The 26,352-nt window shown below is 38.7% G+C and overlaps 1 protein-coding gene across 42 annotated transcripts in view; it reads left to right on the top strand.

Moving 5' to 3' along the window:
* The window catches only part of PPP1R9A (protein phosphatase 1 regulatory subunit 9A), a 320,662-nt gene that overhangs the window by 191,112 nt on the left and 103,198 nt on the right, over positions 1-26,352 (top strand). For 38 of the 42 annotated variants that reach the window (XR_016222787.1, XM_089315741.1, XM_089315740.1 and 35 more), the window contains 3 exons: positions 5,252-5,384; positions 12,088-12,208; positions 22,027-22,131. Coding sequence is in view for 41 of the 42 variants with exons in the window: in XM_089315741.1 (XP_089171867.1) it covers positions 5,252-5,384; positions 12,088-12,208; positions 22,027-22,131 (359 nt within the window). In the remaining variant the exon portion in view is untranslated. Of the gene's footprint in view, positions 1-5,251; positions 5,385-7,629; positions 11,972-12,087; positions 12,209-22,026; positions 22,132-26,352 lie in introns of those variants that run through there. The other 4 variants (XM_089315747.1, XM_089315749.1, XM_089315743.1 and 1 more) reach the window with 2 other exon arrangements.

Genomic DNA, 26,352 nt, shown 5'->3' with positions numbered 1-26,352 from the left:
GTACCATCATTTAACTAATTATATTTTGCAGAGTTATTAAGGTTATATGTATAAAAATAGCAGCAATTTAAGAAAATTGAAAGAATCAAGATGATGTAGATGAAAGGGGAGGTAGATACCTCGATCAGCCTTTTGTCTCTGATGTTTGGAATGCTCCAGGCACTGTGAGAGCAAAGCAGGCAGTGGACCCTTTGTGTAAGGATGGCTCTGGGCATGGGGAAGGGTCTGGGGAGGACTTTCCACAATTTAATGTCAAGCTGGTTGTGCAGGTTCTTGTGTAAAAGGTATGAAACATAGTGGATCGGAAGCGGAGCATACGGAACTTGAACTGGCACCCATGTGGGAAGCTGGCACTGCGGATTGTAGCTTATTTCAAGATTTCAGCTACAATCATTCTTTCATTTTCTTATTGCTACCATTTTTACAACCTGCACCACAGCGCCAGCCCCCATATTTCATCTTAATATTTGGCAGTGTTTTCTCCCAAACTACAACTTTTTCTTACAACCTCATTATGGCATATATTGTTGTCTAGAAGATTTCAGCATTTTTAATACTTCATTATTTATTTGTTTTATATTTATTTGAAAGAGAGACATACAAATACACAGAAACAGAGGCAGAGATCTTTCATCTTCAGGTTTATTCCCCAGATGCCTGCAACAGCTGGGGCTAGGTCAGGCCAAAGCCAGGAACCAGGAACTCAGTCCAGGTCTTCCATGTGAGTGGCAGGGGCCCCATTATCTAAGCCATCACCTGCTACCTCCCAGGGTTTACATCGTCAGCAGGCTGGACTCACAAGTGGAGCCAGACTGGAATCCAGGCACTGCAATATGGGAGGCAGGTTTCCGTCCCCAGTGGCATCTTAATTGCTGTGCCAAATACCTGTCCCTAGCATAGATTTTAAATCAGTTTATTCATTTCCTGTAAGACTTTTAGAATCTAGGGCTTTCTGTCTAGCCTTCCAGTGAAACCTTGCCCCGTATTTTCTTTTAACACCTTGATAGTGTGTGTGCATATGTGTGTATACACTATTCTTGAGGTAAGCAATATGATTTCTATTGTGTTAATGATAGGAAATAGGAGTATTTTTCAGATGGTTATCTAATTCTTCCCATACTATCTATTAAATAGACCATTGTAACTCATCAAAGAAAAGAAAAGGAATGGAAGATAGGATTCTATTAAAAAATCTACCCATGGCCAAAACAACATTGCTTTAATAAACACAGTTTCACTGTGTGTTTTTATACCTAGTAGAATCTGTTTTCATATGTAGTCTGCTTTTTCCAATAGCTTGTTAGTTTTTGTGAAATATGTGTGTGGGATTTTAATTTTTACTGCCCTAAATTTTAAATTAAGTAGAGGTAAACTCATGTATATAGTAAGTTGGGAGGAAGGCTTTCTTGAAATATTAGATTTTAATCCAGGAAAATAATATAACTTTACACTGATTTAGGGATTTTTGTGTTTTTCAGTTTTTAGAGAAGGAAATACTTGCCTATTTATAGTTAGTAATTACTTGATATTTTATAGTTTTCTTTTTTGGTTATATTTTCCAAAGCTCTTATTCTAATATTTTAATTTTTTACAATTAACATTCCCTTATTGAACTCTTACTAGTTCTAATAGTCTTTCTATTAAATTTCTTGAACATCCCAAGTAAACAGTATATTACAAATAATGAATTCTGGTTCTTCTTTTTCAATTATTTATAGTTTTTTCCTTCATGATCATGTAATTTACCAGGATATAAGTAAGCTGAAGACAAAACATATCTTACATTATTTATTTCCTGCAGAATGAGGTGATGGTACAATCATCTGATTGCTTGATGTCTCAAAAAAAAAAAAAAAAAAAAAGATTGTTTTCTCATATGCAATACTCTCGGCCTGGTTGGCAAGGGACATTTTGATAATGGTTTTGAGATCCAGGAAAGAAAGTTAGGAAAGTGTTAATTTGTTTGCAGCAGTTCTCTCCTACTTATTTCATACACACACACACACACACACACACACACTTTTATTGACTTACTGTGTTCCAGTGAAATTGAGCTATATTCCTGAATGAATGCCATTTAAATCCTTGTACTGCAATCATATTGCAAAAGTAGGTGAGTGGTAAATATTAATGGAATAATTTCCAGTTATACCTCCCAGTGGTTTCCAGGATATGTAAGACTGAGCCTCAGCTAAACTCTGTGTGTGTGTTGTTAAAATCTATTCCCTCAGGCATGTTTCACTATAGTCTACACAGCTATCAATATTTTCCCCAAAATAGTTTTTTTTTCTAAATAAACCTTTTACTTAATGAATACAAATTTCATGAGTGCAACTTTAGGAATATAGTGTTTCTTCCCTCTATACCCGTCCTCCTACCCCTACTCCTACCACACCTCCTCCTCCCTCTCCCATCCCATTCTCCGTTAAGATTCAATTTCACTTAACTCTATACACAAAAGACCAAATCTATAGTAAGTAAAGATTTCAACAATTTTCACCCACCCATACACATACAAAATATAAAAAACTGTTTGAGAACAAGTTTTTCACTTAATTCTCATAGTACAACTCATTAAGGACAGAGGTCCTGCGTGGGGAGTAAGTGCACAGTAACTCCTATTGTTAATTTAAGAATTAACACTCTTACATATAATGTCATTGACCACCAGAGGCTCTTGACATGAGCTGACAAGGCTATGGAAGGCTTTTCAGTCCACAATCTCCGTCAGTATTTAGACAAGGCCATAAGCAAAGTGAAACTTCTCTCTTCCCTTCAGAGAAGAGTACCTCCTTCTTTGGTGGCCCCTTCTTTCCCCTTCCCCCAAATGCTTTATATACTTCTTTATTTATTTTTGGTCTAGGGTCTTGTATGTGAAGTAAACATTCCTCTTCTTCACCTGACTATGTGAGTCCCTATTTATTCTTCAAGATATAACACAAATAACTTTCCCTCCACAAAACTCTTCCTTTTCTCAGGTGAATTAAAAAAAAATTACCTGACATGTCCTGTTACATCTGTTGTCATCTTACAGTATAGTTGTTTATTTTGGCTTCTGTGTCCCTCCTAAATTGTGAGCTGCTAGAGATTGTACCTTCTCCAGTGTGTGTCACAATGTCTGGCATAGTGTTGGTACTCTGTGAATTGTTGCTGCATGAGATAAATGTGAACACATGATTACCAACGAAAACACATGGAAAGTGAAAAATCAAAAGGGCTAAGAGGAAGTCATAGCCTAGCAACTGAGTAAGAAAAATACTAGAGGAGTCTGTGGAAGGGCATGGGAAGCATATTTATGAAAAAATAAATCGAAGTACAATCTCTGTAGTATAGAAATGTGCATTTAGCTGCAGTAATGTTTGCTGTAGTGGAGAGATGTGGTAACAATGAAATGAGGATCCAAATGGGAAAAGACTATGAAAACACATTGCAAGTAAGAAGAATGATAATATCTACCCAGATGCAAGGCCTACAGGTGGCATGATTTTGAGAATAATGTACCATTAGGAACCATCTTCTTTTACACAGTCAACTTTTATTTCCTGTTTATAGGATCCCAGGTATAGACTGTAAGAATTGCCAATTTTCCACTAATACACACAGGCAGCATACCTATCAGGGACAACTTTGTAGGCCACAGGCATGATTACTTACATCTCTGATCTTCTGTAAATAGAAATTATACAACACGTTGTAAGCATTGTGTTTGTTTTTCATTTACCTGAAAAGGGAAAAAAGGGAGGGATGAAGTAAAAGAACAGGACAGAGAGATGGGGAGGAGGAGGGAAGAGAGAGGTAAATCTTCCATGTTCTGGTTTACTGCCCAAATGTCCACAATAGCTGTGGCAGAGCCAGGTCAAAGCCAGGAGCCAGAAACTCACTCCACGTCTATCACATGGGCGGCAGGGACCCAAATATGCGAGCCATTCTCTGCTGCCACCCTGGGTTCACATTAGCCAGAAGGAAGATGGGACACAGAGTAGCCAGGACTCAAATCCAGGCACTCCCGTCGAGATGTGGGTATCCCAAATGCATATTGTTTTAAGTTTATTACCATTCTATTTACAAAACAAAGAGGCAGAGAGACAGACAAACATACAGAAAGATACAGCGAAGTGTTCCCCAGTTACTCTCCAAATGCATGCAACAGCAAGGTCTGGGCCAGGCTGAAGTCGGGAGCCAGAACTCATTGGATCTTCCATGTGCCTAAGTACTTGAGCCATCATCACTGAATCCCAAGTGCACATTAGCAGGAAGCTGGATCGGAAACAGAGTAAGTACTCTGATATGGGATGCAGGCATCCCCAGGAATGAGTTAACCACCATGCCACACCTGTCCTCCAAGTGGTGTCTTACCTACTGTGCCCAAATATTCACTCCAGCTTTCTCTTTTTGTTATAGCATTTAATACTTTGAAAACTACGCAATCTTGGATTGTAAGATTTGGGAGTAAACTTTTATTATCTCTTTCATAGTGTAGATACTTAACAGTTGTTGAATTTAGTTGAAAAAGTCAGTTTTTATTACATATATTAACTGGACTTGAGTTACCCATTTCTGACTTTTAAATATTCTTCAGTGTATTAAGAGCAGGATCAGAGAGCTATTTCAGTTCCTTTTCACATAAGGCAGCTAGCTGTTTCACCAGAAATCAGGGCGATCGACTTTCCCACAGCAACCCTTGAAGGGTACATATGTCAGAAATGAAGCCCTGTCCGTATCCTACTTGCTCCATAGCTCATGAGCAATGAATGTTGTGATAGTCCTTTCATAGAAACAGGCAATGAGAATTTAATTGCAATCTATATACAAGTAAAATGAGTAATGACTCTCATATTGACCAGGATAGTATGGACTAGAAATCGGGCTTGGTGATCCTGTGATTGAAATATAATTACAGCTTTGGTGCACTGCCATCTTGGGGCTGGACGGGGTGGCACCGCAATACAGCTTCCGTTGAGGGTGTTTGCTTAGGTAGCATTAGGGTGCTTTTCCTTATGGTTTATTCTGGGGATTCTGTAAAAGATGATGCGTATTCTTATTCAAATGGATTATTTTGTGGCTAGTGTTGTCTCTTAAATTATTAAAAATGGTAACACCTCGATTAAAATTAAAGACAAAGTAATGGTTTAGAAGGAATTCATCATGGCTTTTTTTAAACTTACATACTGTGGAATACCTAGCAGATTCTCTTGTGTTAAGAAAGCTGTGGTTTGTGTATTATCATCTTGTTGTGGGCCTCTTACTGCAGGTGTTCAACACATACTCCAATGAAGACTACGACAGGAGAAATGACGAAGTTGACCCCGTGGCCGCTTCAGCCGAGTATGAGCTTGAAAAACGAGTGGAAAAGCTGGAACTTTTCCCGGTGCACCTAGAGAAAGGCACGTGAGCATGCCATCTGCAGTGTCACTCATTGTGTTGCTGTGTCAGTAATGCAGACTTGCTTTTCCCAACGGTAGCCTTTCCGCTAAGGCTCGGTGACGTTTCAGTTCTCCATGATTGTCGTGATTGTCTGATTTATTGAGGTTCAAAAGCAGTTGATTTGGATCCTAGTTAGATGGGTTGAGAGACTCCCTCATCCCTCCCACCACCAGCCCCTCCACTGCAGCTGCTCATGGTGGCGGTTGGGAACAGGGCTCTCTGGGCAGGGCCCAGCACTGTGTGCTTTCCTGGAAACCAGGCTGGTGTGACAGAGCCCAGATGGAGCTAGTACAAGTGAGAGCTCCAGACAGATGCTTGTTTTTGTTTTTGTTTTATTTTTGGTGGAGGGGACAGTAGACATGGTTTGACTCAGAAGGCGGTAGGTACCAGGAAAGTCTGTGTTATCCTGTGGAAACTGTGGATGTCTGGAGGAGGGTGAGGGAACCTAGGAAAATTTAAACAGTGCCGCTGCATCCTTTTTGTCTCTGGGGGGAAAAGCAGAGAGAGAAAGAGAGAGAAGGAGGAAGAGGGGCAGAGGGCCTTCCGCCTGCTCCCTCCGCTGGCACAGCAGCCTCCCTGCTGCAGTCTCTCCTGATCCCGTGGGACTAGGGGACAGGGACTGATGGGCACCCACAAGCAGCTGTGACCCAGTGCATAGGAAAGTAACACATCCCAGAGCGCTTTGGGAAAAAGCAGCACAAACAGATGAAAACTTGAATAAACAAAAAGCCCACTCAGAGATTTTCAGCATGGCTTTAAAAAGACGTTCTGAAGGAAATTAGCAACAACAAACACTCCGTGATCTCAAATGAAAATTTCGCCAAAGGAACTAAGAAGGAAAGAATGGCTGTTGCTGAGACTCCACTTGCCACCTAGAAGAGCAAGTGATGACCCAAACTCATTCTCAAAGAGTAGGTCGGTATCCAGGGCAAGTCATAGGGAGCTCGGATGTGTGATTCGCAGGCCACAGGAGGAAAAGAGACAAGAGCAGTCACTCTGACATGTGTCAGTAGGATTTTTCTCCATAATGTCTTTCCTGCCTTCATCACAGTGTTACGGCTCCCCCCATGGCTGCTTAGTCAGGAACACTGCCGAGACCCCACCTTGCTCTGCACAGGTCGTTAGGCACAAGCAAACACACGAAGTAGGTAAAGCAACCAGGAGAAGGGGGAAAGGACAGTGAGGCCGTGTTATTATGGAAAACACCCATGTGTTTGCAAAGGTAAAATACTATTCTTAGCTCATGGGTCATTCAAAAACAGTTGGATTCGGCCATGGGCCATGGTATTGCTTGTCGTAACAAAAAATGGGGCTGTGCATCATTCATAAATGATGGTGGCATATCTAGTTAATAATATATTATTCAGCAGTAAAAGTGAATGAGCCACTAATCACAGCAGTGCGTATGATCCTTACAAATAGGAAGTTGCGGGAAAATAAAAACACATCTCAGCAGAAGCCGTTCAGTGTAATTCCACTTATTAAATTTCATAATGAGAAAAACTGAACAGCATATCAGATAGGGATGTACAAATAAGTTGCTTTTTTTTTTCTTTGAAAAGCAGTGTCAAGTAAAGGAGGGAATGGTGAACACAATGGGTAGGATAGTGGCCAGCCAGTAACAGTGAGAGCAAGAGACATAGCAGGCTTTTGGGGTGTCAGTAGTGTTCTGTGACTGTTGGTTCTCAGTGTTTGTTCCATTTTTGTTCTTTAAACAATGTTTTGTAAGTAAAATTTTCCCATAAACTCTTTTGTATGTATGTTTCATTTCTACTAAAAACTAACCAGAAAAGTTAAACTATAAGATAATCAGATGTAAGTATTAAAGATTTCAGTACATTTCTTGGAGAAATGACAGGTCTATAGACGGTAAGGACAACAGAGGACTAGATTAGTATAACTCATTCAACGTAAAACTATATTTAAAAGGAATATTTTTTTTTTTTTAATTTTTTGACAGGCAGAGTGGACAGTGAGAGAGAGAGACAGAGAGAAAGGTCTTCCTTTTGCCGTTGGTTCACCCTCCAATGGCCGCCGCGGCCGGCGCGCTGCGGCCGGCGCACCGCGCTGATCCGATGGCAGGAGCCAGGAGCCAGGTGCTTTTTTCCTGGTCTCCCATGGGGTGCAGGGCCCAAGCACCTGGGCCATCCTCCACTGCACTCCCGGGCCACAGCAGAGGGCTGGCCTGGAAGAGGGGCAACCGGGACAGAATCCGGCGCCCCGACCGGGACTAGAACCCGGTGTGCTGGCGCCGCTAGGCGGAGGATTAGCCTAGTGAGCCGCGGCGCCGGCCTAAAAGGAATATTGTCCCTTGGAAAATATTTTAAAATTAAAATTTTAATCTTGTGACTACTTGGAAACTAAAAAAATATTGCTAGATAAATGTTTGAGAAAAAGAGACAATTAAAATTAATATTTCCCAACCGTCTTGAAAAGGATTACATTTTAAAAATCTATAACACATAGCAGAAGCCTTATTCAGAAGAAAAGTTATACCTTTCTTTAAAAGAAAAAAAAAGTTAAATATTTGTGTCAGAAATCAGCAAGGCAAATACAATAAATCAAACAAAGTAGGAAGGGAGAATAATATAAATAAAAGTAGTATTAATGACATAGAAAAGAAAAAACTAGTAAAACAAGTCAATGCGAGTTTTTAAATTACATATATTCATAAAATATATCAGCCCTTCACACTGCTGGCTGAGGAGAATTGGAAGTTAATATATGCGGTATAGGAATGGAAAGCAAATTCTTGCAAATATCCAGTGTGAGAAAATTGTCAGCCACTGATCTTCATTGGCAGTAGAATGAATGTTGGGAAATCTTTAGTTATTTCTTAACAAAATATGAGCTATCAAAACCAAGTCAATTTTTATAGAACTGATTTTTATAGAAGAAACTCGAATGGTGAGTAAAGACAAAACATTAAAAAGTCATCAGAATCAAATAGTTCTATTACACCTTTGGAGAACACATAGATCCAATGTTATTTTGGCTATCTTAGACTATGGAAAATGAAGGAAAGCTATTGAATTTTTGTAGCAAAAGAAAAAAAATGACAGTTTATACCAAAAACTCAATTTGCAACCAAAATTGCTTTAGTGCAACTCCAATTATGAATATATGTTTTAAAATTTCAAAGGAAATAGCTTCAAATGTAGCAATATTTAAAGAGAAAAATGCAAGTAAGGTTTTAGATAAGAATGTAGTGTGGTTCATTATAAGGAAATTTATCCACATAACAGTTAAAGTAAAAAGCTTACAGCCATTTGAAAAGGTAATTGATAACAGCTCTTTCATATAAAAACTCTGTTTAAATTAGCACAAATTGATTCTAATCTAAAAATACTAGACTTGGTAAGATAATTTATAAGAGAGAAGGTCAGATTCAAGTTCATATAAAAAATTAATATTTGTCTATGTATTTCTAGTCTTTTTTCTATGTATTTCACATTAAAAACTAAGAAATGAAAATGGGAAACATATTTCCTTTACAATGGTGCCAAAATAACATAATACTTTTTAAATTTATTTTTAAGAAATACATGTAATTTATTGAAAATATTTAGGAAAGACAAAATCTAAGCAAATTGAAGGACATGCTTGCATGGGAAGACTCAGTACAGAAACATTTCTATAAATTTAAATATAGGATCAATGCAGTTCAAATAGTGCTGCCAACAAAGTTGGGTAGGCAGAGGGCACTGCAAAAAGTAATGTCAAATTTTATATGGACAAATAGCTATTGAATGTATGAAAAAGAATGCAAAGTATCAATTTATCAAATATCTAAACATAATGTAAAGTTTGTGTGAATGCTTTAAAACTGTGGTCATACAGCAGTTAATAAGCGGAATACAATAGAAGATCCAGAGAAATGCATTAACATGTTTGAGAATTTAGCATGTGATGTGCATTGCATTTCAGCTTAGAGGTAACATTGTGCTCCCTTGAGTGTTCTGGCATAGCTGAGCATCTATCTGGAAGAATGTATTTGTAGTGTCAGACGCCTTTATTACTTGATGTGGTAACAATCCTGTGTGGACTAAATCATTAAATATTAACAATAAAGATGTTTGAAGAAAATTTCATCTAGGCTGGTGGGGGGAAGAGTGTATTATTCAGAGTTCTCCAATAGAATCAATAGGATAGGAATATGCAAATAAGAGAAGGGATTTAATAGAAGTTGATTGACGTGATCGTGACAGCAAGGAGTCTCGTGACAAGCTGTGGGCTGGGTCATTGTCACTCCTGTGGCCTCAGAGCTGGAGGAGCCAGTGGAAGCCTGACAGCCTGGGGAGGAGATGGCTGGGGTCCGTTGTGGAGGCCAGAGGCCAGACAGCCTGGGTTCTGATGTCCGAGGCAGAAGATGAGAGCCCCGGCTCCTGCAGGAAGAGCCCAGTCTGCCCCTGTGTCTGCTGTCTCCAGGCTTCCTGTTGATGCGGTGGTGCCCAGCTACAACAAGGGTGATCTTGCCCTTCTTCCTCTCACACTCAAACACTAATCCCCTCCGGAAACACCCTCACAGATAGCCCCAAATCATACTTCTGTAGGTTACAGGTTTCTAGATATTCCCTAGTCCAGTGAAATCCACACCTAAGGTTACTCTTCACATGGGGCTTAACCAAAGTGGGAAACCAAAATAGGAGAAAAATAAGCAATTCAGTCATCCAAAATGTTAGGCTTTTAAAGGTTATTATGTCAGAACTATTGGAAAATGATAAAGATGGTGGGGGAAGGCTCTGCTTTGTGGATTGCAGAGTGGATATCTGTAACATGCCAAGAAACTTTGCACATTGTTCCGGGAAAATAAAGACAGCGAAACTCAGTAGAAAAATGGACGAGAGGAAATCTAATGGTCCACACGCCTGTGAATATAAGTGCAAGTCTCTCCAGCAGGTGCAGAATGCTAAGCCAGCGTGGGTCCCTTGCCTGGGATGGGAAATAAGCTCGAAGCTTATGTTCCATAGAAACAGCCCCAGTGCCATTTCTACCTTTTCCTGGCTGCTCTGCCTGCTTGGTGATTCTCCTTGTCCCCAGGACTGCGTCCAGAGCAAGGTGGGGTTACTGCTTGGTTCTTGACAGTGCAGTGCTGCGAGAAACCCTAAAACTAGTGAATGTAGGAAAACCTTTAGCAAGAAAGATCTTTCTGATGAATGTCAGAGTGTTTAGACCAGAGAAGGAAATGGAATGCAATAAATATGAGGGATTAGACACATACACAAACATTCTGAATATAATGAATGAGAAAAGTCTTTGGCGGTCATTCATACATTAAACAGCATTAAGGTCTCACACTGGAGGGATTTCCATGTGTAGGATTAATGTGAAAGTGCCTTCAGCTGAGGTTCATGTCAGAAAACTCATCCAAGGAAAACACTATAAATATTCCTGTGGCATACAACTAAGCAAACAAATCACACTTTGCCAAATGGAACCTTTGTAAACATATGTAGAATATTGATGTGGGATTATGAATTGTGCTTAGAAATACTTTAAGCAGAAGTTGGTGAAAGGTAATAGTCAATGAGATAAGCCCTCTTCAAAAGAATGCTGATTGAGAGTACTCATTATAGTCTATAGCTGAAAAAGTGTTTCAGAAGCTTTTGGTATTCTGTTGCATACGTGGACTAGTTTTCCTTTAATATTCCATCACTGTTGATCAGTTAGTATCTGTTTTTTATGCTGTGAATAAACCATGGCTTCAAAGACTTTGAGCCTATCAGAAAATAGCTTTGAATGTTAAGCAATAAATGTAGTATACAAATACTGTGCATTTTATTTCATTGGAATTCAACTATTTATGACAATTGAAAGGACAATTGGAAATATGGATAAGCTCTTGATTTCTAAGTGAATTTGAAAGAAAAGCAGCTATTGTCAGTATCGTTCACAGAGCCAATAAAATGAAAACAAAAGTGAGTGTCAACAGAGAAGTAGCTGGATGTGGTATGATTCCATCTCACCATAAAATACCATGCAGTTATTAGAAGTGATTTTGAGTTATACAAGTTGTGTCCATAAGATGTCACTGATTTTTGAAAAGCTGGGAGATATAATAGTTATAAATAAACAGTTATATTATCACTTGGGTAAAGAAAAGAATGTGTGTTCACAGCCAAATATGTTTGTATATATATACTTGTGTGTTGTGTATGAATGTGTAACATGTATATACTGTAGTTAAGTATATATCCTTGTATAATATTAGCACACGGGAAAGTACTCAAAGACACATACGATCTTATTAATGTGAGTGGACAAGTTGAAAAGGGAAGTATATGTGAATAAATAAGAAATCCCTGTATGTTACATTTACTTAAATTTATGCACATGTTTGAATATGTGTGCTTTTATGCTGAAAGCAATTCATGAGATTTTTATAAGAATCTGTGTTTAAGTCAGATCGATTATTCAGTAACCAAATTATTGCTTTTCTTTGGGAGCACAATGAATGACCACCCGCAGTAGTGACATGAGATCAGGGGCCTTTCTGCAGATCTTGTTTGGTGCCCTCCCTCCAAGGACGAGGAAGACTTCTGCTAAGGCAAGCATTTCATGTCTCCTGCGCAGAAAAAGAGCAACTCCGGAAGCATCCAGCCGACCTCCCCGGCTCATCACAGACCAGTGTCAAATCTAGGATTTCCCTTTTTTTCTCTGCAGATGAGGATGGCCTTGGTATCAGTATTATTGGAATGGGTGTTGGAGCAGATGCCGGACTTGAAAAGCTGGGGATATTTGTCAAGACAGTGACAGAAGGCGGTGCTGCCCAGCGGGATGGCAGGTGAGCGGAAGGCACTGTTAGCCCCAAGCCATCCAGAAAACTTCCCTGGCAGTTCTTTCCTTGACAGCTTATTATCTTCTGACTTATTTAGGACACAATTCTAGAGTATTTCTCAGATGTGGAAATGTGAAAGCACGTGAATGACTTTCTGATTTGTAGGCAGAATATTGGCTTTCTTTTATAAGATCTTTTATAAGATCCCCGGGTGGGTGGATCTCTCTGTGTCTGTGGACCGTCATTTCCTTCCATTGACCTGACTGCTGGGGTGCGACAGAGATATGGGTGAGGACAGCTGGCTAACATCTTCTAGGGCAGGCAGCATGTGGCTCCACCTCAGAAATATCAAAACAGATGATCCCCGTTCTGGTACTTTTATTCATTTATTTAAAGATTTATTTGCTTTAAAGAGTTAGAGAGAGAGAGAGAGATCTTTCGTCAGCTGTTTCACTCCCTAGATGGCCTCCACAGCCAGGTCTGGGCAAAGCCAAAGCCAGGAGCCTGGAGCTTCAACTGGATCTCCCACATGCATGGCAGGGGCCCAAGCTCCTGGATCATCTTCTGCTGCCTTTTCCTGGCCATTAACAGGAGCTGGATTGGAACTGGAGCAGCCAGGACATGAACTGGTACCCATATCGGATACCAGCACTGCAGGTGGTGGCTTTACCAGCTGTGCCACAAGACCAGCTCCAGTTCTGGCATTTTTAAAGATAACACAGGTAGAAGGGAAATTAGGAACCATGGTTGATGATTCTGGACACAAGCAGTTCTCCAGTGTGTTTTTGTCTAAAATTGCAGGCTCTCGCGTGCCTTCTAAATCTATGAAGTTAAGATCTCTGGGATAGGGGTCTGAGGTTGGGACTTAAACACTCACCTAGATAATTTGGATACACATCCCAGCATCCTGTAATTGTTTTTGTCTTGGCTTTCATCATCTCAAGCTACATGGACTCATTAAAAAAAAAAAAAGATTTACTTTATTTACTTGAAAGACAGAGTTACAGAGAGAGGTAGAGGTCTTCTATGTGCTGGTTCACTCCCCAAATGGACACCACAGCCAGAGCTGAGCCAATCCGAAGCCAGGAGCCTCTTCCAGGTCTCCCACATGGATGCAGGGGTCCAAGGGATTGGGCCATCCTCTGCTGCTTTCCCAAGCAAATTAGTGGGGAGCTGGATCAGAAATGGAGCAGCTGGGACTCAAACTGGCCCCATATGGAATATCTGTGCTACAGGTCAGGGCTTTAACCCACAGGGCCACAGTGACCTACATGGACCTTTAATGTAAAAATTTCAGTTTAGCCTCATACTAAATTCCTGATGTGTCAGGCTGGGGCTAGGAACAGAAAGTTAGACATGAAAATAAAATACACTCAGAAATGTGACTGCCAACTTCAAAGAAATTTCATCTTTTTTTGAATTAGAACATTGACTAAGTAGCTTTGAATTTTTTTTTAACATTTAAGTAAATACCATTTAGCCACCTTGTCAGGAGAGAGTAAACTGTGTTGAAAAAAAAATTCATGAGTTTCCCGTGAGAACCATAGCAGCATCATTTCTTTTGTAGTCTTCAGATCCCATATTGACATACACAGCTGTTCCCAAGGGAAACCAGGCTAATTTATGTAACTAGAGATATCACACCTTCTGTAAGAAGGAGCACATCTTAGTGTAATAGTCTTGTTTGCCCATAGCACTTTGTTTAATATTTTGCACCAGGGAAGTTTGAAATGAACCTTTTGAGTGAAATGTTCAGCTGACTGCATGTGTGTCACACCTAAAAGAAAGTGGGATTATTTCTTTTAAAGATATATTTTTAGTTATTTGAAAGGCAGAGTGAGAGAGAGGGAGAGAGAGATTTTTCCATTCCTTTGGTGACTCCCCAGGTGGCTACAATGACTGGGGCTGGGCCAGACCAAACAAGGAGTCTGTGACTCCATCTGGGTCTCCCACATGGGCGGCAGGGGACCAAATATTTGGCAGGGACCTAAGTAGCAAGAAAACATCTTCCTCTGCCTTCCCAGGCACATCAGCAGGGAGCTAGATTGAAAGCAGAGCAACTGGAACTCAAACAGGTACCCCAGGCAGCAGGTTAACATGCTGTGCCATAGCGCTGTCCAGAAATTGGGATTATTAATATTCTGCTTTTGAAAGTAATTTATTGGGGCCAGCGTCATGGCACAGTGGGTTAACGCCCTGGCCTGAAGCGCTGGTATCCCATATGGGTGCTGGTTCCAGTCCCGGCTGCTCCTCTTCCAATCCAGCTCTCTGCTGTGGCCTGGGAAAGCAGTAGAAGATGGCCCAAGTCCTTGGGCCCCTGCACCCACATGGAAGACCTGGAAGAAGCTCCCAGCTCCTGGCTTCAGATCGGCCATCTGGGGAGTGAACCAGTGGATGGAAGACCTCTCTCTCTCTCTCTCTCTCTCTCTCTCTAACTCTGCTCTCTCTGTGTAACTCTGACTTTAAAATAAAATAAATAGTTTTTTTTTAAAAGAAGGTAATTTACTAATAGTCTTCTTCCTTTTCACAGATGATAAGGAAATAACCTCCTAGAATTTCATAATTGCAGTAGGACTTTTCATTATGAATTTACCGACTTTCTTCCAATTGAGCTAAAACTTATTGGGGCCAGCATTGTGATACAGCAAGTTAAGCCACCACCTGAGATGCTAACATTCTGTATGGATGCCAGTTCAATTGTCAGCTGCCCTGCTGCCAATCCACCTCCCTGCTAATGTACCTGGGAAAGCATCAGAGGATGACCCAAGTGCCTGGGCCACTGACACCCACATAGAAGACCCAGATGGTGTTCAAGACTTCCGGTTTTGGCTTAGTCCAGTCCTGTTGGCCATTTGGGTAGCCTGTTTTGAAAAAAGCCCATTCAAGTCCTTTGCCCATTTCATAACTTGATTGTTTTTTTGTTGCTGTTGAGTCTCTTGAGCTCTTTATAGATTTGGGATATTAATCCTGTATCAGCTGCATAGTTTGCAACTATTTTCTCCCATTCTGTCAGTTGCCTCTTCACTTTGTTGAGTGCTTCCTTTGCAGTGCAGAAGCTCCTTGGATTAATATAATCCCATTTGTCAGTTTTTTTTTTTTTTTTATTGCCTGTGCTTCTGGGGTCTTTTCCAAAAAGTGTTTGCTTATGCCAATGTCTTTCAGAGTTTCTCCAATGTATTCCTCTAATAACTTGATTCTATCTGGTCATAGATTTAGATCCTTGATCCATTTTGAGTTGATTTTTGTGTAAGGTGTAAGGTAGGGATCTTGTTTCATACTTCTGCATGCAGAGGTCTAGTTTTCTCAGCACCATTTGTTGAACAGACTGTCCTTTCTTTAGACGGTAATTTTAGCTCCTTTAGTTGGTCGTCGACAAGTGGATTGATTTCTGGAGTTTCTATTCTGTTCCATTGACCTACATATATATTTCTATGCCAGTACCAGGCTGTTTTGTTTATAACTCCCCTGTTATATGTCTTGAATTCTGGTATTGCTTTATTTTTGTTGTTTAAGATTGTTTTAGCTATCCAGTGTCTCTTATATTTCCATATGAATTTTAGCACTGTTTCTTGTAGATCTGAGAATAATGTCAGTAGTTTTTTGATTAGCATTGCCTTGAATCTTTAAATTGCTTTTGGTAGTGTGGACATTTTAATGATATTAATTTTTCCAATCCACAAACATGGAAAATTTTCCCATTTTGTGTGTGTGCTTTTTTCTATTTCTTTCTCTAATATTTTCATCAGAGAGAGCTTTCACCTCCTAGGTAAAATTTATTCTGAAGTATTTAAAATTTTTGTAGCTATTGTTAATGGGAATGCACTTATAACTTCTTTCTCAGGCATGGCATTGTCTATGCATAAAAAGGCTATGGATTTTTGTGTGTTAATTTTATATCCTGAAACTACCAAACTCTCTGAGTTCCAACAGACTTCTTACTGGAGTCTTTTGGTTCTCCTTTATATAGGTTCATGTCCTCTGCAAACAGGGATAATTTGATTTCCTCCTATACAATTTGTATCCCTTTGATTTCTTTTCCTTGCCTAATGGCTCTGGCTAAAACTTCAAGGACTGTATTGAATGGCAGTGGTGAGTGTGGGCATCTTTGTCTGATTCTGGATCTTACTGGATATGCTTCCAACTTTTCCCCATTCAATGTGATGCTGGCTGTGGGTTTGTCTTAAATTGCCTTGATTATGTTTAAAGAATGTTTCTTCTAAACCCAATTTGCTTAAAGTTTTCATCATAAAAGGATTTTGTATTCTATCAAATGCTTTCTCTGCATCTATTGAGATGTGGTTTTTATTCTTCAATTTGTTAGTGTGATGCATCACATTTATTGACTTGTATATGTTGAACCCTCCCTGCATACCAAGGATAAATCCCACTTGATCTGGGTGAATTATCTTTCTGATGTGTTATTGGATTTGTTTAGCTAGTGTTTTGTTGAGGATTTTTGCATCTACATTCATCAGGGATATTAGTCCATATTTCTCTTTCTCTGTTGTGTTTTTTTCTGGTTTTGGAACCATGGTGATACTGGCCTCATAGAAGGAGTTTGTGTCCCTTTCAGTTGTTTTGAATAACTTGAGAAGAATTAGAGTTAGTTCTTCTTTACAAATCTGGTAGAATTCAGTAGTGAAGCCTCTGGTCCTAGACTTTTCTTTGTTGGGAGGGTCTTCATTACTGATTTTATCTCTGTCTTGGTTATTGGTCTGTTTAGGTTTTCTATGTCTTCATGACTCAGTTTTGGTAGATTGTGTATGTCCAGGAATCTATGCATTTCTTCTAGGTTTTCCAATATGTTGGCATATAGCTATTTGTATTAGTTCCTGATAATTCTTTTTATTTCTGTGGTATCCATTGTTACATCTCCTGTTTTAAAAAAAGATTTATTTTATTTCTTTGAGAGTCAGAGTTACAGAAAGAGAAAGGAGGAGACAGAGAAAAATATCTTCCATCCACTGGTTCACTCCCCAAATGGCCACAATAGCCAGAGCTGGGCCAATCTGAAGCCAGGAGCCAGGAGCTTCTTCCAGGTCTCCCACGTGGGTTCAGGGTCCCAAGTACTTGGCCTATCTTCCACTGCTTTTCCAGGCCATCAGAAGACAGAGGAGCAGCTATGATATGAACTAGTGCCCATACAGGACGCCGGCACTGCAGGTGGAGGCTTTGCCTACTATGCCACAACACCAGCCCCACTACATCTCCTTTTTCATCTCTGATTTTATTGATTTGTGTCTTCTCTCTCTTGGTTTCTTTTCATTGTTGTTGTTAGTTGGTCCAATGGTGTATCAATCTTATTTATTCATTTCAAAATAATGAAGGTCAGTCTTCATTTAACTGACCTTTTGTAATTTTTTGTTTCAATTTGTTTATTTCTTCTGTAATTTTAATGATTTCTTTCCTCCTACCAATTTTGAGTTTGGTTTGTTGTTTTTCTGGGTCCTTGTGATGCATTGATAGCTCATGTATTTGATGCCTTTCCAGTTTATTGATGTAGGCACTAATAGCTATAAACTTGCCTCTTTACACTGCTTTTGCTATATCTCATATGTTTTCATATGTTATATTGTCATTTTCATTCATTTACAGAAATTTTTTATCTCTATTTTGATTTCTTCCATGACCCACTGTTCATTCAGGGGCATGTTGTTCAGTCTCTATGTGTTTGCATGTTTTCTAGAGATTCTTAACTTGTTAATTTCCAGTTTCATTACACTATGGTCAGAAAGGATACATGGCATGATTTCAATTTTTAAAAAAAAAATTTGCTGAGGCTTGCTTTCTCTCTAGCATTTGTTCTATCCTAGAGAAAGTTCCCTGCACTGATTAAAATAATGTCTATTTTTCAGCTGTGGAATGAAATGTTCTGTAGATATCAGTTAGGTCATGTGGTCCATAGTGTCAGTTAGGTCTGTTGTTTCTTTGTTGATTTCCTGTCTAGTTCATTTGTCTACTGATTATAGTGAGGCATTGAAGTCCAATATTAATATTGTATTGGAGTCTGTGTCTCCCTTTAGATCCATTAACATTTATTTTAAATAGTCAGGAGCCCTTACATTGGGTGCATATACATTTATTATAGTCACCTTCCTGTTGAACTGATATCTTAATCATTAGATAATGCCTTCTTTATCTCTCTTAACAGTTTTTGTGATAGTCTATTTTGTCTGATATTAGGATGTCTACATCTGCCCATTTTTGCTTTCTGTTAGAATGGAGTATCTTTTTTTCCATCCTTTTACTGTCAGTCTTTGTGTATATTTGTTGTCGAGGTGTGTTTGTTGTAGGCAGTAAATAGATGGGTCTTTTTTTTTTTTAATATATCCAGCCAGTCTGTTACTTTGGATTTCCTTTGTATTTTTACTATGAGGTTTTCTGCTTTCACATTCTTTTGTAATGATGGCTATCTTTCTGTGTTTCTGTGTGTAATATATCTTGAAGCATCATTTGTAAGGCTGGACAATTGGTAACAAATACTTTCAATTTCTGTTTATAGAAGGTCTTTATTTCACCTTCTTCATAAATGAGACCTTTACAGGGTTTAGTTTTCTGGTTTGACAGGTTTTTTTTCTCTTAAGACTTGGACTATGTCTCTCCTTTCTCTCCTAACCTGTAGGGTTTCTGAGGAGAAATCAGCTGTGAATCTAATTGGAGATTCACTGAAAGTAATCTGTCGTTTCTCACATGCAGATTTTAGAATCTTTTCTTTAGGACTTACTGTTGAAAGTTTGACTACAGTGTGTCATGGTGAAGATCTTTTCTGGTCATGCCTATTAGGAATTCTGTGTGCTTCCTATACTTGGATGTCCCTTTGTTTCTTCAAGTTAGGGAAGTTTTCTATTATTATTTCACTGAATAGCGAGAGGGAGAGAAAATAAGGGAGGAGGTAATGAGGGAGAGATTAAGGGAGGGAGGCAAAGATTTTCTATCTATTGATTCACTCCTTAAATGCCTGCAATAGCTGGGGCTGGGTCAGGCTTAAGTCAGGAGGCTGGAACTCAATCCAGGTCTCCCACATGGGTGGCAAGGACCCAAATAATGGAATCATTACCTGTGCTTCTCAGAGTTCACAGTAGCAGGAAGCAGGAATCAGAAATGGAGTTAAGACTCAAACCCAGGCACTCTAATATGAGACACTGCGTCCCAAATGGTGTCTCAACCTGGGCTCAAGGTACACCCAGGCACTAGACTTTTGAAAGGCACTCAAGCCTATTGTGAGTGGATTAATTCCATTTCCAGGAATCAATTTTTTCTTTGCAAATTTCCTGTGACTAGTTTTTAATGTTCTGTTACTTTTCATAAAGGTAAGCTATAGTAATCTGTGATCTTTGTTACATCACCATTTAAAACAACATTTTATCATATGACTGATGATTTTCATGGATTATTTGGAAAATCACTGTGAACCCATCTATTGTCAGTGTTATTGCTGCTCTAGTTTCATTTGACCTTCATTTTGAAGAGTGAGGACTCTCCTCTTGACATTGATTGCTTTTATTCAGATTTTCTTAGCACTTACTTTAATGTTTGGTATAGCTTTTCACATCTCATATCACCACTCCCTGCAACATATGCACACATCCTACTTAGGCATCTGTACACATGTGTGTATATATGTATGTGTATGTGCATATGTATGTGTATAATATTCTCAAACAGGGGCCACACCTCACTCAAATGTTTATCCTGGCAGCTCTGTCCTTGGAGTACACTCAGGATCATTTCATTTTTGCTAAATTGCTGACAGAATCAATCAATCGAATCAATGAATCATCTTCTCTTTATCTAAATCTTTCCAACACTTTTGCTCTTTCTTTGATTAGAGTTCTTAGTCCCTACAACTGCATTGGTTTCTCTGCATTTCAGCTAAATCACTCTGAAAAGGAAGGATGTTTTCAGGAGCTTCTTTGACCTAGTTTGTTCTTTCCTCTTGCCTATTGAGACACTCATCTACTTGGTTTTCCTTCATCTGGTCATTCTATCTACTGACTGTACAAACCTGTATTTTTCTTCTTTTTTTTTTTTTATAGAAAGTGGTAGTTCTGTACTATTATTTTTTATTAAAAAGCCTGATTTTCAGGATTTCTTTATTGTGTTTAGTACTTCTCATATTCTTCTTTAAATTTTGCTTTAAATGATTTTATTTTATTTAGATTTTCAATCAACATGCAATATTGCACATTTTAAGGGGGGAATAATGGAACATTTCAACACATATACCAGCCATACCAGACAACCAGCCTTTTCACTTCCCTGTTGTTTCTTTGTATTTGGAGACCATCAACTAGTCTGTTCTAGTTCTTTATATAGGATATAATACACCATCTTGAGCCATGGTCACTCTGCTGTGCTACAAAACACCAGAACCCACTACATTCACCCTGCTGTGTTCTGCCACCTGTTGTCCTGTCTTACCTTAGCTCCCTGCCTGCTCTGTTACTGGCCTCTAGGAATCACAGTTTTAAGTTTGGAGATGTTCTGGATGTGGGGACTGTGAATGATGAATTAATTTTACTCGTTAATGGTTATAAGGGCAGCATGTTTAGGAAAGTATTCAGGTACAAGATAGAAAGTATATGGGATATATAAATGTATCTTATATAAATCAATAAGAAAAAAAGACTTTCAACCCAAAAGCAGTGACAGATGGTAAAAGAAGTGGTCTAATTTATGGAAGTAGGAGATGATTCATAAACATATAAGGAAATATTCACCTGCACTAGTAATTAGGGAAATGCAATTAATAATTGGAACATATTACCTTCCTAAATCCCAATGATTTAAGAAGTACTTAAAGGATCTGAACATAACCATGTATTCCTGGGGTGTGGAGATTTGCCAGCATCTAACAAAGTTGAAAATGTCTATATCTGGGGCCACCGTTGTGGCCTAGTGGGTTAAACTGCCTGAGATGCTGGCTTCCCATGTGAGTGTTGGTTCATGTCCCAGCTGCTCCACTTCCAATCCAGCTCCCTGCTAATGGCCTGAGAAGGCAGTGAATAAATGGCCCCAGTGGTTGGACCCCTGCCACCCTTGTGGGACATCCAGAAGGAACTCATGGATGCTGATTTTATCTTGGTCCAGCCCTGTCTATTGTGGCCATTTGGGGAGTGAACCAATGAATGGATTCTCTTTCTTTCTCTCTCTCTCTCTCTCTATCTCTCTCTCCCCTCCTTTCTCTCTGTAACTCTGCCTTTCAAATAAATTAAAAATCTTCCCAAAAAATTCTGTATCCTTTGACTCAAGAATTTCATTTCTAGTTACACTAATCTGTATATGGAAGAAATGCACATATACGTAAGAAGTGAAGTGTGAAACTGCTTATTAAGGCAGTATTTATAATGGCTAAAATGGAAAACAACAAAATTGTGCATCTGCAAAATAATACATATGTTCTGATATGCATAAAAGATAATACAATTGTAATTGCAGTTATAATAGCCATGGAGAAACCTCAAATATAAACATAAGATTGTGGGCCACAAAGTTGTAGAAAGATGAACTTCATAATTTGTGAAAGTATATAAATGAATATACATTGTGTGTCCCCATGCATACATATTATTTCTATTTCAAAATTCTATAGGAAGGTTAGATACCCAAATTAGTTTGATAGTTAGCTCTGTAGTAGCAGTGATGGACATAAATTTAGAGACAAATAATATTTTTTTGTAATTTTTCTGTAATGCATCTGAGTATGTATGTAAAAGATCAGTCAGAGTATCTTAGAAATCAAGTATTTCGCCAACTCATTTATTGGGAATGATAATGCGTTATCAGATAAATTAATTGTGGGTCATTTTTTCTTCTTCCTGAAGAATACAAGTCAACGACCAGATCGTAGAGGTGGATGGAATCAGCTTGGTGGGTGTCACCCAGAATTTTGCTGCAACAGTTCTCAGAAACACCAAGGGCAATGTGAGGTAAATACGTAGCTTCCAGGTATACAATTTGGTGTCTTTTTATCTTGGTGAATTTGAATTTCCTATAGTTTTATTGATAAGTATATATGATTCATGAAAATTTTATCTGAATACTAAATACTTAGCCTTTAGTTTTAAGTTCCTTATTTTGTAATTAGTTCATGTCATGCAATTTAAAGTTAGAAATCATAATATTCTAGAGAGACATGAAGTCAGGAGAGTGTTTTGACCTTGAGGCTACAGAACATCCTACTTGTGTCTTGTGAAGGTATACAACTCATTTCCCCATTCACACTGTAAAAATCTTGATCTAGATGTGGGACTTTTAGGCTCATTTGCTCCCTCAATTAAACTTAGGATTTTAGCTGATGGAAATTATATAACCCAGAGTTTTTAATAATTGAATATAAGAAAATACCATCTTAATTTTAACTTGTTAAAAATAATATTTGAATCTTCTGGACATAGTTTAGGTTATAGTTCTTCATTAGTTATTAATAAAAGCCAAGATCCGAAACCAAGTACTTTTTAATTAATTGCTTTAATTTGAAGATTTAAAATATATGGTTTTACATTTCTTTATCATTTGTGACATATACCACATTTTTAATAGCTATGAAAAATGGATTTTTGAACTTGGATGTTATCTGAAAAATTACTAAACTTAGTTTGAATTTTTACCTAGAACAGACTTGTGAGGGATGTGTAGAACTCTGCTTTAAAGAGCTGGGAAAAGGGAAAGCTACGCAGCCAGTGGTGATAAGAAAATTAAGAGTGAAAGTTAGATTGTCATTATTTTTTAAGTACCAGAAATTAAACTTTTAATATGTTTCCTGGAAATGTATATGAAATTGGTGCCAGCATTTGGCTATAAATTAAAATTACACAATGAAGTTCCCTGACTACCAACTATAGAAAATCATTTTCTCTCCAACTTCTTAATCTGCTTCATTTTATTAAGCTTTTAATTACTCAATTAATGAACTAGCAGTGTGATAAAAAACAATTATATGTGACTTTTAACACAATGGAGGAATCATAATGCAAGTATTTTAATATGATAGCTTCCAAAGGTATGTATGTTTGTCAGTCTTTCATTATTTATATGAAGTAGAGCACATTAGGCCACTTTGAAGAAGATAATTTAGCTCACACCAGGCCAGGTTCCTGAACGATATATAGAAGCACAGGTCTGGTTAAAAGCATTTGTAAACTGTTATTATGTCCTCTATTTTACTGACATCACTTAAAATTAAGTATTCACAATGTGTACCATGCTAATACCATATTAGTTACCCCAAGTAGTTGTTTATCTAGCACTCAGTATGCTGCAACACAGTAACAGGAGAAAGATATGCATATAGGGGATGTGGATAATTCAGGCACCACTGGGTCTCAGAGAACTCATTGGTTTCCATGTAAATGAAGCACCTTGGTACTCAGAAGCTCAAAGTGATGCCTAGGATAGGGATCTCTCATTGCAAGCTGATGGTGTGGGTGCATTCCCACTACAAGGTCACTGCATGACAAGCTGAACTGTTAAGTAACCCCTGCTCCGTCCACGTTCATTTGTTACTCAGGATTCCACTGAGAAACGGAAAGAAAGAAGAGGAGAGGGGAGGGGAGGGAAGAGAAGAAGGAAGGAAAGAGGGAGGGAGGGAGAGAGAGAGAGAGAGAGAGAGAGAGAGGAGAGGAGAGGAGAGGGAATAGAGAAAAGGAATCAATAGGAGATAGAAGGAGTGTCTGAGTCCTGAAATTGTCTCTTGCCTTATGGAAGGTGGTAAGTCCCATCATCTACTAGTGGAGCAATTTGGTCCAAGTTGGAAGGCCTGAGAACCAGGGGCAATGATGTCCAAGGGCAGGGGAAGGTGGATGTTGCAGCCAAATCAGAGAACTCAAATTCATCCTTCTCTAACTTTTTGTTCTATTTGGATCCTCAGTAGTTTAGATGATGCCCTCCTACATTGGTGAGGGTGATATTCACTCAATCTGTTGATTCAAAAACTAATCTATTCCAAAAACACACTCACAGATACACCTAGATGGATTTAGGTGTCTGCATTCAAGCTGATGCATAAAAGTGACCATCACGGTCCATCCAAATCCTGATGCAAGTAATGAAGCCAATGATTATTCCAAAATGCCTGATCCCATTTACAGGGCAGGCATGGTAAGCTGCAGATTGGAATGCCACATCTCATTGGAGGCTGGTTCAGGTCCTAGCTACTCTGCTTCCAAACTGGCTTCCCACTCTTGTACCTGGGAGGCAGCAAATGGTGACTCAATTATTTGGATTCCTGCTACCCATGTGGGAGACCTCGATGGAGTTCTTGGCACCTATTTAAATGTATTCACTGATATTTCTCTCTGGTCTTGGGACCAGGTTCCAAGGGCAGATTACTCTGATAACTGCCTTTTTCCACCAGAACTCATATTTCATAGCTTCAGTTTCTGGATCAACCACTCCTGAGCTATTCAAGGTTTTGCAAGTGATTAAATCTCCCTGAGCCTTAGTTTCTTTGTGTAAAACATTGGCACTATGATAGTACCTACAAAATAGACTTGTGATGAGTAAGTACTCAGTGAGTTAATAGATTTAAACAACTCCTTTCAGAAAGTTGGATCTCATTTAAATACCAGCTGTTGGGGGCAGGCATTGTGGCACAGATGAACAGATACTAAAAGAAATTCTCAAATTTAAACACAGAGATGAAGAGTATCAGGAGAATGTCAAAGGAGCTGGGAAAGATGTCTAAAGAGATAATAGCTACAATTTTTTCAAATTTGACGAAATTTGTGAGATTTATAAAATCACAGATCTGAGAGATCCAGTCAATCCAAAACAGCAAGAACATAATAAAAACTATGTGAAGGCCCATCATAATCAGATTGAGAAAACTGGGAAAAGCATCCTTAGGAAGAAGACATTATGTTCAGAGAACGAAGAAGATAACAGCTTATTTTTCGCAGAAAATAATGCAACAATGAAGAAAGTGAGCAGGGATTTTTCAAGTTCCAAAATAAAAGTTGGAAATTTGTATTCAGAAAATTAAGTGTGAAAAATAAAGGTAAAATGAAGACTTTGTTGTATACATAAGCAGAAATCATGTTACCAGGAAAATGACATTAAAACAAATGTTAAAGGAAGTTCTCCAGAAGTTAAATCCTATGCAGTAAAAAATCTAAGTATGCAAAAAGGAATGAGGAAAAACACAAACTGTAAGTATGTGAATCAATACCAAAGATTTCTATTAAAGTTTTCTAAAGACTATTATCTTCCTGAGCAATGACTATATTATTTGAGATTTATTGCTTTGAGAAGTAAAATTTAGAACAAGAACATAATGACTGTCATCAAGAAGGGGAAAAACATTTGTGTAAGGTGGTTATACTGTACCTGAAATGGTATTCCATTGCTTGAAGATAGGATGATACATTGAAGTGGTATGCGATAAGATGTAAAGTAACCCAGAAACAACAATGAGGGGTCATGGCCAATAGAACAACAAAAGAGATAAAAATGGAATCATAAATGTACTCAGTCAAAAAAACAAAGGACAGAAGAGGAGAGTACAAGTCCTGTCGGCTGCACTTCAGTCCAGCACCCTGCTACTGCGCCTGAGAAAGCAGCAAATGATGCCCCAACTGGGCACTGATATGGGAGACATGGAGTTACTGGATCCTGGCTGTTGTGGCCATTTGGGGAGTCAAACAGTGAATGGAATATCGCTCTGTCTCTCCCTCTCTCTTCGTTGTTCTGCCTTCCAAATAAATAGATATTTTTTTAAAAAATCAATAAAATTGTTAAGCCTGTAAATAGATTAAAGAGAGAGAGAGAAAGCACCAGTTAGAAGTCTGACTTCATTATGGGTCCTACAGGCACTGTAAACATTAGCCAGTGTTGTGAAGAATTTTATGCCAATGAATAGGACAACTTAGACTAAATGGTTAAGTTTCCTAGAAGACAATACTATGACAGGTTGCCACACTTCCTCAAAAAAAGTGTATGTACATTAGGGTGAATTTAAGGTTAAGACCTCACAAAGAAAATTCTGGGCCCAGTTTGTTTCACTGGTAAATCTTACCAATATTAAAGGAAAAAATAATACCAACTCTACTGAAACTCTCCCAGGACCTGAAAGAGGGCACACACTCAACTATGTATATGAGGCTGGTGCAGCTGACATATCCAGTTTAGAAAGAGGTATCAAAATGCAGATG

Source organism: Oryctolagus cuniculus, chromosome 16, assembly GCF_051225735.1.
Source record: "Oryctolagus cuniculus isolate XC-2025 breed Fujian yellow rabbit chromosome 16, ASM5122573v1, whole genome shotgun sequence".
Lineage (NCBI taxonomy): Eukaryota > Metazoa > Chordata > Mammalia > Lagomorpha > Leporidae > Oryctolagus > Oryctolagus cuniculus.
This window is presented reverse-complemented; position numbering and strand designations above follow the sequence as displayed.